The sequence below is a fragment of the Delphinapterus leucas genome, chromosome 7, assembly GCF_059928025.1.
Source record: "Delphinapterus leucas isolate spDelLeu-1000000601 "Yukka" chromosome 7, BTC_Dleu_Yukka2, whole genome shotgun sequence".
In the NCBI taxonomy this organism is placed as follows: domain Eukaryota; kingdom Metazoa; phylum Chordata; class Mammalia; order Artiodactyla; family Monodontidae; genus Delphinapterus; species Delphinapterus leucas.
The window spans coordinates 13,850,248-13,862,599 of NC_143135.1; the positions used below are offsets into that span (position 1 = coordinate 13,850,248).

The window sequence follows — 12,352 nt, forward strand, 5'->3', positions numbered from 1 at the left end:
GAATCAGAAGCTCTGAGGGTAGGGCCCAGCCATCCTTGTTTTACCAAGCCCTCCAGTTGAGTCTGCATGCTGAGTCAAGATTGAGAACCAATCATCAACTGCATGGGGATCCCAATTAGACCTCACCTGTCAGTATAGCTTTGTCGTTTTCTTTTTTGCTCTCACCTTGTCTCTGGAATCTCATCTGGTTTATTTCTATGGCTCCTTTAACCAGATCTTTCATATACTTTCAGGAAGTTGAGAAATTGATGAGTACCTCCTGCCCATAGCATTTCTGGATATGCTAGCATCCTAGTGATGGTACTTTAAAGACTAATGCTGTGGAGCCTTTTTCCCAATTCTAATTAAAATTCTTGCCTGCCCACAGTTGACTTTGTTGAGGCTCTTAACCGTGATCCCATTCCTGTTTGCCTTCGTGCTATAGAATACAGAGATTCTTAGGCTTAAAAAGTGAGAAGAAATATCTTTCTCTCCAGGACCTTCCCCATCTGAAGGTGTAGTTCTTGAGTTCCTTTTTCCAACATTCAACTCACTGTTATCCTTGGATGGAAGATGTCGCTGTGGTACCCATTAATGGATATCTTAGTGTCACCCTGGTTATAAAGAAACATTAGTTGGCTTTCTTTATTTCATACAATTTCATAGCCATCTTCACAGAACAGCCTAGTGATGACTGATTATTATTATTATAAGTTCATTAAAATGAACCACAGAAAAGGCTTGGTGTCCAGAGTACTCAAATTAGTCATAACTAAATTGTAGCTTAGACCCTGGGTCGGGATGGGTAGCCAGCTCTGTCAGCACTGACCAGCATTATGTAACTAACATGCATAGGCTCTTTTGGCTTATCCTATCTCCATTCTTCAACATATAATCTTTACTGTGGCTTACTCCTTGCCCTGAATTTAGCCTGTGATCAAATCCAGTCATCAGTACTTCCTAGATTCTAAAAGTTTGGTTTTCAAAAGTGACCTAGAGGGCTTCCCTGGTGGCGCAGTGGTTAAGAATCCATCTGCCAATGCAGGGGACACGGGTTCGAGCCCTGGCCCAGGAAGATCCCACGTCCTGCGGAGCAGCTAAGCCCGTGTGCCACAACTACTGAGGCTGTGCTCTAGAGCCCGTGAGCCACAACTACTGAGCCCATGTGCTACAACTTCTGAGCCTGCACTCTAGAGCCCGCGAGCCACAACTACTGAGCCTGCGTGCTACAGCTACTGAAGCCCACGCGCCTAGAGCCCGTGCTCCGCAGCAAGAAAAGCCACCGCAATGAGGAGTAGCCCCTGCTCACTGCAGCTAGAGAAAAGCCTGCGCGCAACAACAAAGACTCAATGTAGCCAAAAAAAAAAAAAAAAAAGTGACCTAGAACTCTAGTTCAATCCAGAGTATTCTCCAGCAATCTAAGGGAACTGAGCTTCTTCTTAATCTTGTCTGGGCTTGGGAGTGGCAAAAACCAAAAATAAAGATATTTTATTTTTGTATCCTAGAAGGGTACTATTTCTTCAAGGGGAGATTGGGATAAAAGAGAGACAGTTTTGTTGTCAGAAATGATTTACTCCTTCCTAAGATTTTGTCCTCATTAATTTTCTTAAAGCTGCTTGTCAGTTGAGTAAAAGCTGCTCCCGCTGCAATTATCTTAAAGTTGAGTTCTGAGATGTGGTACAAAGCATCTATCCTCAAAAAGTTCCTTTCTTCAGCATGTTGTAGAAAAGGGGGAGGAGGTATGAGAGAAGTCAGGGGTGTCTCTGATGCAGTTTGTCAGAGAAGGGAGGGGGCAAAATAAAAAATTAAAAATAACGTTAGAGCTACAATCAAAGCCATTAGTTTAGGCAAATTTTTCCATGACAGATTCCTCCGACTTTGATGCTTGCTTTCCTCCATGGCTTTTTAGTAGAGCACAATCTATGCTGCATTTTATTATTTTCACTCAACAAAATTTTATTGCGCCCCTACCCTGGGCCAGGTACTTTGCTAGGTCTGGGAATACAATGAACAGAATGGATCTGGACCTTGCTCTCCTGGTGCATACGTGCTGGACACCTGGCTTCTTAACGGGTCTTTTCACTGCTGTATCCCCAGCCCTCACTGTGCTTGGCACACAGGAGGCACTCAGCATTCGTTCTGGGAATATGTCGCTTTGAAATCTTGTGTGCTGTGTATTCCCTGCACGTACATGAACACACACCCCTACTCACCAGCACCATCAGTGTGCCTAGCACGTGCCTCAGGAAATGGTAATTAAACATAAGTATTAGATATAATTCTTACGAAAATATAGAGTGTCTTGCTAGTGACCACAGTTCTGCCCAGTATCAGTGAGTTTCTCAGGGTTCCAGTCACAGCACTGAGAAATGGTGGGAGATTCCCAGTGGCTGTTTCAGAAGTGAAAGGTAAGACATTTTGTTTTTTAAGAATTGGTAGGCGAGGCTTCCCTGGTGGCACAGTGGTTGAGAATCCGCCTGCCAATGCAGGTGACACGGGTTCCATCCCTGGTCCAGGAAGATCCCACATGCCGCAGAGCAACTAAGCCCTTGTGCCACAACTGCTGAGCCTGTGCTCTAGAGCCCGTGAACCACAACTGCTGAGCCCACGTGCCGCAACTACTGAAGCCTGCGCACCTAGAGTCCATGCTCCACAATGAGAGAAGCCACCGCAATGAGAAGCCTGCGCACTGCAACGAAGAGTAGCCCTCGCTCGCTGCAACTAGAGAAAGCCCGCGCGCAGCAACGAAGACCCAACACAGCCAAAAATAAATAAATAAAATAAATAAATTTATTTAAAAAAAAAAAGAATTGGTAGGAGAACCAACTTCTGCATTTGTAGAAGCTGAAAGTATTTTATTTTAACCCCCGTCCTGAGCTTCTTTCAAAAAAATATGGTTCAAGTAAAGTGTATGAATATATTGAAAGACTCCCTTATCTGAGCTGAATATCTAGAACAACTACTTATTTGGCCATTTCCTTTGAGATTTAGAAAACTGAGGAAGTTCAAGAACTTGTGCTGTGCACAGAGGTGTGGGCACAGGAGGAAGCAATTATTTTAACTTCTGGGAGTTCCAGGAGCGTTGAGTGCCTTGGTATTTGATTTAGCACAGAAGTAGATCCCTCAACTGAAGTAATCTCTGTGCTTCCATCCTAATAGCCAGAGATGGACTTTGGAAAGCATCAGGCCGATTGAAAAATAAAATTCTTGTTCTATGACTGTCCTTGGGATCTCTTTGAGGGGAACAGGTGAATAAGACAAAGTCTGTAGGTCTCAACAAATCACAGGACATTGGCTGGAAATGACTACAAGGCATCAGGTTATCAGGAACAGAGGAGGGCAACAAGTTCCCAAGAGATAAGAAAAGGAGCTGTTTGTGCTTCTTTTCTGCTGGGGGAGCTTTGGTTTAAACAAGAGTGTTCTAGGCAGATTTGTTCCTGCTTCAACTGAACAAAGAGTCTGGAAAGTAAAGTGACTTGGTATTCCGATTTTTGTTTTTAAATAACCACTTTAAAATCAACATTCTATGAGTTCTAAACTCCAAAGTAGCATATAAAGAAGGCTTAGAGACAGTAAAAGAAATTAAAGGTTCTGAAAAACAATCACATTTTCCTAGGGATGAAGAAACTCCAGTAATTGATGAATCTAAGCAAATCAACCCAAAAGAAAAAAAGGATGACTGGTATCCCTCCCCCTGCCTGTTTTGGGATGTGTGCATTTCTCAGCCTGTGACAAGAAGTGTAGCCATCCATTTCCAATGAAAAGGTCAGCTGTCTCTTAGCATCTGCTTTCCACTGATGTTTTTTCCTCTTTCCAGAGAGTTAATTCTCCTCTAGTAACCCTCTCTAAAAGCTTAAAGCCTCCCTTGATTCTCATCACGACCCAGAAGGCATTTCTCCTCCTCACAAGTCCTTTCTTCCTCAAAGCCCGTTTGGCTTGCGACTTCTCTCATGGTCCTTCTGGCCTCAGTTTCCAGTTGTCCTCTTCCCTCAGCCAGCTTTCATTGTCTTGGTTAAAACAAGGGAGATCTGCCGACCGCACTTGACCTCTTGCCACAGTGGCAAGGTTCCAGCTTTTAAGGATAATGAGATTCCCAAATGTAAACAAGAAAACTGCAAAGTTTTTTTTCTTTTAGCTTCTTATTTGGGCTGATCTGAGCAATGCAGTTTGCTACTTGGACTAATGGTGTGAGCTTTATTGACATGTGGTAGAAAAGAAAGCATCTTGTTGAGGGCAGCAATACATTTTTCCTCTAAATTTTAGAAGGATGGAGGAGAGGAAGGTTTCCCACTGAGTTCCCCTGGCTACCTCTCGTTCTTTTCCTGTCTATCTTTGAACAAGAAACAAGACGCTTTTAGTTTTGATCTGGGAACTGTTTTCTTTTGTTCCTACTTCCTATTAGAGACTTTGAGGGATAGAGGCAAGTGGTACAAGAGATTGTCTTGGACCCCTGAAGTAGAGGAATTATCTTCTCCCACTCCTTAGAACTGTAAAGATCTTGGTGACCTGACTCATTCCCTATTGACATGCTGAGACTGCACTGACTCTAAAAAATTTGTTCCTTCTAGCTCATTGATCCCAATTCCCTTCACAGATGTTAGACAGAAATGAGAACAGCCTGCCTGGGGAGGGGGGTTTCTGTCAGCATTTGTCATCTACCAGGGAATAGCTGCCCTGGAGACAGGTTGAAACCAGGCCTCTGCAAACATGAATCAGCATCCAGGTTTTGTATCCAGCCCCACAAAGGGACCCCAGAACCTGATAATCCTCCTCCAGTATATGGAGTTTGGTGGTGTAGCTTCATAAGGTGTCACTTTTGTCAGAGAGGGGGAGGCATTTTTGGCAGGTCCCCGGCTTTGTCCTTAACATCTGACAGGGAGCTTCTGGGCACCTGACTAGCGTTAAGGAAGGTTTTACTGGAGATATATTTGGAGTGCCTTAAAATAAAGACCAGAGCTTCCTTTACTGTCTCGGATCTTCGTTCTTGTCAGTGCTGATGAACTTTGGGTTTATGGAGCCAGCCCCCATTGAAATCTGGGAGGAGGCTCACAGATCACCCAGTCACTGGGTTGGAAAGACTGATGGCTGAAACCATAAATGGTTTGGGAGTAGCCAGAGCTATAGCCATCTGTCAGCATTGGGGAACTTGTTGCCCAGTATTGTCTTGTCTCTAGGGCTAATTGTGAGGAGTAGTTCCTGTCCCTGAGGTACTTTCAGAGCTGTTAAACTGCGGCCAGAGAAAGGAATGGAAACTATACCTCTGGGTGGTTTTCCAAATGGGCCAGATTCTCATTCCCTTAGGGTCCTTTCATTCCAGGCATGTGTGAAATAGGAACATTGGATCAGATGACCTCTCAGAACCTGTAAATCAGTGATCCTACCCATCCTGCATCCTCTGTGTCATCTCCTTGTCATCTCCTTCCTTCTCACCCCCACATTAGAGTGTGATAAGTAAGCAAGTGCTTATCAGGAATTCTGGAGGCTACTGATCTTCACGTGGCATTTTCTGGCTTCCTGCCACAAAGCAGGATTTAGCCTAATACCCAAACACTGGAGAAGATGGGCTCTTGGGAGCTGCCCTTTCAACACTGTTTGAGGACTTGGGCAGGGTGGGGAGCTGCCAGAGTCGGAGGACAAATCGATACCCCATGACTCCTATAGCCATGGAGGTTGTGAATATCTGTGCAGCAAGGTCTAGGGGTCTCAGCCTTTAATTACTTCTCTCCAGTTGCTCTGACCTTGTCTCACCTAAGCTGGGTCACCCATCATACTGGCTTCTTGATGGTTTTGTCCCCAGAGCAAATTCCTGTACTTAGAAGCAAATTGATAGTATTTGCTTGTTAATCCCTCTGCAGCAACAGACTATAAAAGGTAAATTTGTGACGTGTGAGAGGCTTTGTTTGCTTCTTTCCTGGTCTGGAACATTTCTAGAAAAGAATCCTTATTCTTGTGAGACCGCAGTCAAAACACTCAGCGCAACCTCAAAGCATTTGATTTACTAACTGCATTGTCTCCCTTCTTGCAAGACCACTATCTCTGGCCCTTCTGGCCCATTGCCTGCAATAATGAATCATTATGATTTTAGGGGAGACTCTTGTGAATCCCATTAGAACTGCCATAGGCAAAAAATAAGGCTCCCCTCATCCAACCCACTGAAATTAAAGCACATCCCTTCTGAACTCTGGGTGTGTCCCCAACTTATATTATCTGACCTTTGGGAGAAGAAAAATTTAACAGATTAAGTGATCCCAGCCACAGTTGTCTGATCACAGCCACTTTGTCCTTTTGATTTGTATATCAAGTCATATTTAACCATATAGCCGATAGGTTGGACAGAAACCATTGATTATCTTCTGGAAAAGTGAAAACCTCTGTGAGAAAGGATGAAGGCCCCACACCCATCCCCTGACCCGAAGGAAAAGAGTTGATTAGGTGCAAAGGGGAAAAGACTGGCATTGCCATCTCTGTGGACAGTCAGCCAGTAGTGAGGCCGATGGAGAGGAGTAGCCATGAATTCATTCCAGGCTCCTGCCAGGTATGTACGTGTAAGGAAGGGATTATCCAAAGGTCAGGCAAGCATGTTCTGGATGACTAGTTTAGAAATTCATAAACTTCATTGGGCTCTTTTTCAGTAGTCTCCTCAGGCCAAAGATTTAAGGATCCCCGGTTAATTCTTAAATTTGGAGTTGAGTCATATGGGGAGGACATAGGAGGTAGGAGGTTCTTAAGGCAGCAGCAGCAGCCATGGGGCAGTCTGTCTTATGCCTCAAACCAGAGCCAGTTCCATATTTGTAACAGACCCATTCGACCTCAGGACCATAACAGGGCTGTTCTAGCAGTGTGCTATAAGCTGCCCAGGCACATTTCTCAGCACCACAAAGCTGGGGAATTTTTATAACAGGATTCTCTGTGTGTGTGTCATTACATCGAGCACACGTGCCGCTGTCTTCTCTAGTCCAGAGGCTGTCCTGGTAAAGGCCTTTCAGATAGCTACCCAAGGCACATGAACAAGTTCCCAAATGCAGGACTTCTTATCACTTGATTTCTGTAAATGGCGTGGACCCTTAGCTCAGTATTTACCTTTTTGGGGGAGCAGGGTCTCTCATCAGGATAATCAGAAAAATAATTATTATTATACTGACCTAAATTCATTTTTTAATATTACTTTCTAAATCACGCTCTCATTTGTTCTCTCATTTTTTTCCCTTCCATCAACCCTTAGGGACAGGTAAAGACAGATGAAGTTCATCCTTATTTTATAAAAACCTGAAGAGGCTAAAAGAGAAAACATTGTATTGACTAAAACTCCAGTTTATAGATTCTCAGCCTCACGTCCTTTTCATAGGGCCTGATGATGTGTTTTTCTTGTTTTTTTTTAAGCCCCAGATGCAAGTTCATGGTAATAATAACAAGAGTTACCATTTATGAGCTTGCACCACATCAGGCATTTTATATACATCATTTCTTTTAATCTCCCCTGTTATTTGAGTGTTCGTGCTATCTCTTTTTGTGTGTGTGTGTGTGTGTGTGTGTGGTACACGGGCCTCTCACTGTTGTGGCCTCTCCCGCTGCGGAGCACAGGCTCCGGACGCGCAGGCTCAGTGGCCATAGCTCACGGGCCCAGCTGCTCCACGGCATGTGGGATCTTCCCGGACCGGGGCACGAACCTATGTCCCCTGCATTGGCCGGCGGACTCCCAACCACTGTGCCACCAGGGAAGCCTGGTGCTGTCTCTTTTTAAACTGAGATCCAGAGAAGTTGTTATGCAGTGACGCCAGGACTCAGACCCAGATCTTTCTGACTCTTAAATTATGCCCTTCATTCTTCCACTGCCCTGCACCTGTCTCTGACTAAAGTCGATTCTGGAACATTGTGTAGATCAGTAGCCAGATATCACCTTCAGCCCAACCTGAGACAAGCTAAGCTGCCCCCTGAGAAAATAGTAGCTTTGGAAAGATGTAGACTAATGAAAGGAGACTCCCTTTGAAAAATGGAACTGATCTGTTTAATGGTGATTTATATAAGCTAGAAAGAAATCATATATGTGTGTGTTCAAGATTCCCATCTGCCCTGCTTCCTACATCTTATTGCACCTTTTAGGTTTCCTTAACAATAGCAGTTTTAACATTGCTTTTAATTAGATGAATTAAGAATGTTCTTTGATGTTATCACCCCCTCCCGCCCCCCTATCACCTTCAGTTCCCCATTGCAGTGAAGAGTGCTGTGATTTCCATGGTAACAGGACTACCAGTGGAGGTTGGCTCTCACTGGTTGGTCTGGTCAGAGGAAAGTTTGGGGCAGTCCTTCCTGGTGTGCTAGGCTCTGCATGGGGCTTTCCAGGGGGTTACCTTAAAAGTGATGAAGTGAGAAATGTTAAAGGCTGTGAGGAGAGCATAGTGAAGCTTCATGCAGAAGGGTCCAAGTATGCCCCTGGTATTTCCTGACAGTCCTTAGCCCTCACCTGAAGTAAGAGGGTCCCACCCTCCCCTGTGCTTCCCCAAGTTCTCAGATATATGTTAAGAGTCATCCCATTCCCAGTCCAACCATCTCTTTTCTTCCCTGTGGTTAACTTGCTTCAGGCTATAGGAGGGACTTTGTTCCCCTTGGATTTTGTTATTCTTGGTAACAGACTGTTTCTCCTCCCATTCTCTTTTCTTCCCTCTTTTTTCCTCACCCAGAGAGTTTTCAACGTCCTTTATCCCATGCCTGCTGACCAGCGGAGACATGTCAGCATCAATTCTGCCCGGTGGCTGCCCGAGCCAGGGCTCGGCCTGGCCTATGGTACCAACAAAGGAGACCTGGTGATCTGCCGACCAGAGTGAGTGGCTCAAGGGGCTGGCGGGGTGGGGCCTCAGGGGGTCATCCAGGCTGAGGACTGGAGTCATCAGCATTCACCTGTGGATCTGGCCAGTGAGGTGGGGTCTTTTTTTTTTTGAATTTTATTAATTTTTTTATACAGCAGGCTCTTATTAGTTATCCATTTTATACGTATTAGTGTATATATGTCAGTCCCAATGTCCCAATTCATCACACCACCACCACCACCACCCCCGCTGAGGTGGGGTCTTCTAGATGGGAAATTCGAATTCTGCTAGAGCCTGACTCGTTCTCGGCGTCACTCCTCAAAGTGTCCTTTTCACCTAGGGGATGGTAAGGTTAGCTCTCCATTCCAAAAATCTTCAAAAAACTGGTATAGTTATTAGGTGTTTTTAAATCTAAGGCAGTATTTTTTTTTCTTTGTTTTCCCTCGTTCTCTGGTTTCCTAGTGATAGTAAAGTTTCCCTGCAGGCAAAAGCATAGATATCAAAGATTCTTTTCTAAACCCTTTTTGAAAAATTCAACAGGTGGTCTCAGGTTTGTGTAAATGCCATAGACATTAACTTAAGAAACAAAATTGGAAATAGAATATTGTTAAAGCCCTAATTTGTCAAGCTATGGATCTCTGACAGCCTGGCTCTGTCTGTGTCCTGCCTGTTTTCCTTTCTGCTTGGGGTTCTGGCTCATAATAGTGAAGGCAGATTGAAAAGCTTAGTTTAGAATAAAAATGATAATTAACTGGTCTTGATTGAAGTAGGGGGTAGGAGGCGACAGGGAACCAAAGCATCTCTGTCTTAAGTCCTGATGACACCCGCTTCTCCCCTTCCTCTGGCTTTTTGGAGGAGAGAGGTCTGTTCAGGCATCCTTTCACTCAAGACCCTGGGAATCAGCCAGGTCTGTCATCAATTTCCAGACCCAGCCAGGTGGGGAGAGTGAAACTCTGTACTTCAATGCAGATCAGGCTGATTGCTGCGTGGGCTACTGCGGGGTTCCAGCCGACTAAATGCCACTTCTGCCTCCAGGCCGTCCTAATGTTGTCCTTCACTTGGTGCAGAGTCTTCTCCAAGGGTAGCCTGCAGATCACAGAGCACGCACGGTGTGGCTGGTCTGGTAGGGTCTCTGGCTGCTGGGAGTGTCCATGTTGCCTTTTGATAGGGCCCTTGGTGATTTTTCCTAAAGTGTGTATTTGGGTCAGTTCTTGTGGCCTGGTAGGTGACTGGTGATTGAGCCTTTGTCAGCTGAGCTAGGTCGGTGGCCCAGGAGAAAGAAAACCTGGTTCTGATGACAGCTCTTTTATTCCACCTAGAATTTTCGGAGCCCCTTCCAAAGGGAAGCTGCTGTCTCAGCCTGACCTAGTCAAGCTGCTCTTAGAGCTGGGAGACTGCTTGATTCTGCCAGCTACACTCTCTTCAGACTCAGTGTCCACAGAGCCCCTTTCACTAGCTCCTGGTGCCTCTCCAGAACACAGCCTGCCTCTTTCACGACTGTGCCACTGTTAACCCAGGTGCTTTATCTGTCCGTTTCTGCCCTCCCCCCAGCCTGTCCGTAGTCTCAGGATCAGTCTTCCCTGAACGATTTCTTTTTCCCCAAAGCACATTATCTTACCTCTTCCTCTTTTCTTAGAAATTCATAAGAGGACTCTAATAGGCATCTTTCCCAAAACTGGAAAAGAATTCTGGATTATAATTTCACTCTTACCAACACTGTAGTTACAGGCCTTTCTTCTCCTGTTTCTCCAAGACAGCCTTCCTTAGCATTGTTGTCTTGTCCCTGGCTCCAGCTACTAACCTTTGTCCCAACCAGACTCCCAGCCCCTTCTCTTGCAAAAGCGATCTGCTCTTACAGAGGCAGTGTCTCTGCTCCCAATTTGTCATGGCCCCACAAGGCTTTTATGTCTACAACCCCAGCCTACATACTTGGTGTGAGTCACAGACATCTCAGCCAGACATGAAGCTGGCTTTGGCCTCTCTTTTCTCCCCATATGTCATCTTCAGCATCCACCGTCTCAGCAAGCTGGAGCCGTCTTGAGCTGCCTGGGGAGTTCTCTTACCCACCAGCAACTCAAGTCTCTTCCATGACAAGATAGCACTAATGGGCTTCCCTGGTGGCGCAGTGGTTGAGAGTCCGCCTGCTGATGCAGGGGACACGGGTTCGTGCCCCGGTCTGGGAAGATCCCACATGCCGCGGAGCGGCTGGGCCCGTGAGCCATGACTGCTGAGCCTGCGCGTCCGGAGCCTGTGCTCCGCAACGAGAGAGAGGCCACAACAGTGAGAGGCCCACGTACCACAAAAAAAAAAAAAAAGAAAAGAAAAAAGATAGCACTAATGTTTGACACAGTGAACAGCACCGCATCACAGACCAAGTTGTGTTGGACTCAGAGCTAGTTGAGCCTGCCTTTTTGGTGTTGCTGTTTCTTCTGATTTCTTGGGTCATGTGGGTAAATGCCCCATACCTTAGAGCCAGTGTTTAAGGGTACCATATAAAATTAAGATGGACATGACTTTGTCCCAAGTTGTCCAAAGCTTCTCCAGTTCTCAGTCACCTTCATTTCTGTACTTTAGGCAGGAAATACTATGAAAAATATTCAGGTAAGTAAGTTTAGACTCACCCGAGGTCTCCCAGCAGATCAGTGACAAAGTGAGCCTTCCCAGTTTTCCGATCCAGAGCTCTTTCCTGTAGCTGATTCTTAATGTTTTTTCAATCAAAAACCCCTTTAGAATTCCGACGAAAGCAACATACTCTCTTCCACAGAAGAATATACCACAAGAACACACAATTTTGTAACTCTTTTAAGACCTCAGGTGAAGAATGTAGCTCTAGATCATGTTGAGGCATTTAAGTGGGTCAGGTGATTGATGCAGTGGGAAATGAGAGAGGATAAGTGAGAACATGTACATCTTTTTTAACAGTCTCTGAGTGATCTCCGGCTTCGAACGAGGAGAACGAATAAATAGGGAAGTAGAAGCTCAGGGTTGTTGCCTGCTGCCTGGCCCCGTCTGATGCAGCTCCCTGGCACACCCATTCCCAAGGGCACATGAGCCAGCCAGCCAGCCAGCTGGGCCAAGATTACAGCCCTCCCTCCAAAACAGGTGGTTGTCTGCCTTTGTCTCAGGCACAGGCAGCTTTACCACATTTTGTGCTTTCAATCCTGTTCTTGATTTTTCCTCCATTGTCTTAGCCTTGGCACTCTCTCCAAGCACAGAGACATAGGTAACAAGCTCCTTGGGCATCTCTTGAAGGTATTAAAACCCCACTTGACAGTAGAAAAAAGCCTAAGGAAACACTCCATCTCTCCAGGCACAGAAATTCTTAAGACAGGTGAGGAGATGGACCACTGGCCCTTCCACCCATATACAGAGCCATTTCAGTGGCTGATAGCCTGGTGTCCACCCCGCTCCCAGCAGTGAGATGCTCCTTTCTCCTTTGCTTTGCTCTCTGACCCGCCACCCCTCCCAAGCTGCTCCTGTGCCTCTGGCTGTCCGCCAGCCCAGCCAGCCCCCCCCCACCAGTAACCAGGGTGGGTATGAAGTGCCAGATTGATGTGAGGGGCTGCTTG

At 45.7% G+C, this 12,352-nt stretch overlaps 1 protein-coding gene across 15 annotated transcripts in view; it reads left to right on the plus strand.

Annotated features, from left to right (window-relative positions):
* Nucleotides 1-12,352, plus strand: part of AMBRA1 (autophagy and beclin 1 regulator 1) — a 173,724-nt gene that overhangs the window by 147,524 nt on the left and 13,848 nt on the right. For all 15 annotated transcript variants that reach the window (XM_089914857.1, XM_089914856.1, XM_089914859.1 and 12 more), the window contains one exon: nt 8,658-8,797. In XM_089914857.1, the coding sequence (XP_089770983.1) occupies nt 8,658-8,797 (140 nt within the window). The remainder of the gene's footprint in view (nt 1-8,657; nt 8,798-12,352) is intronic.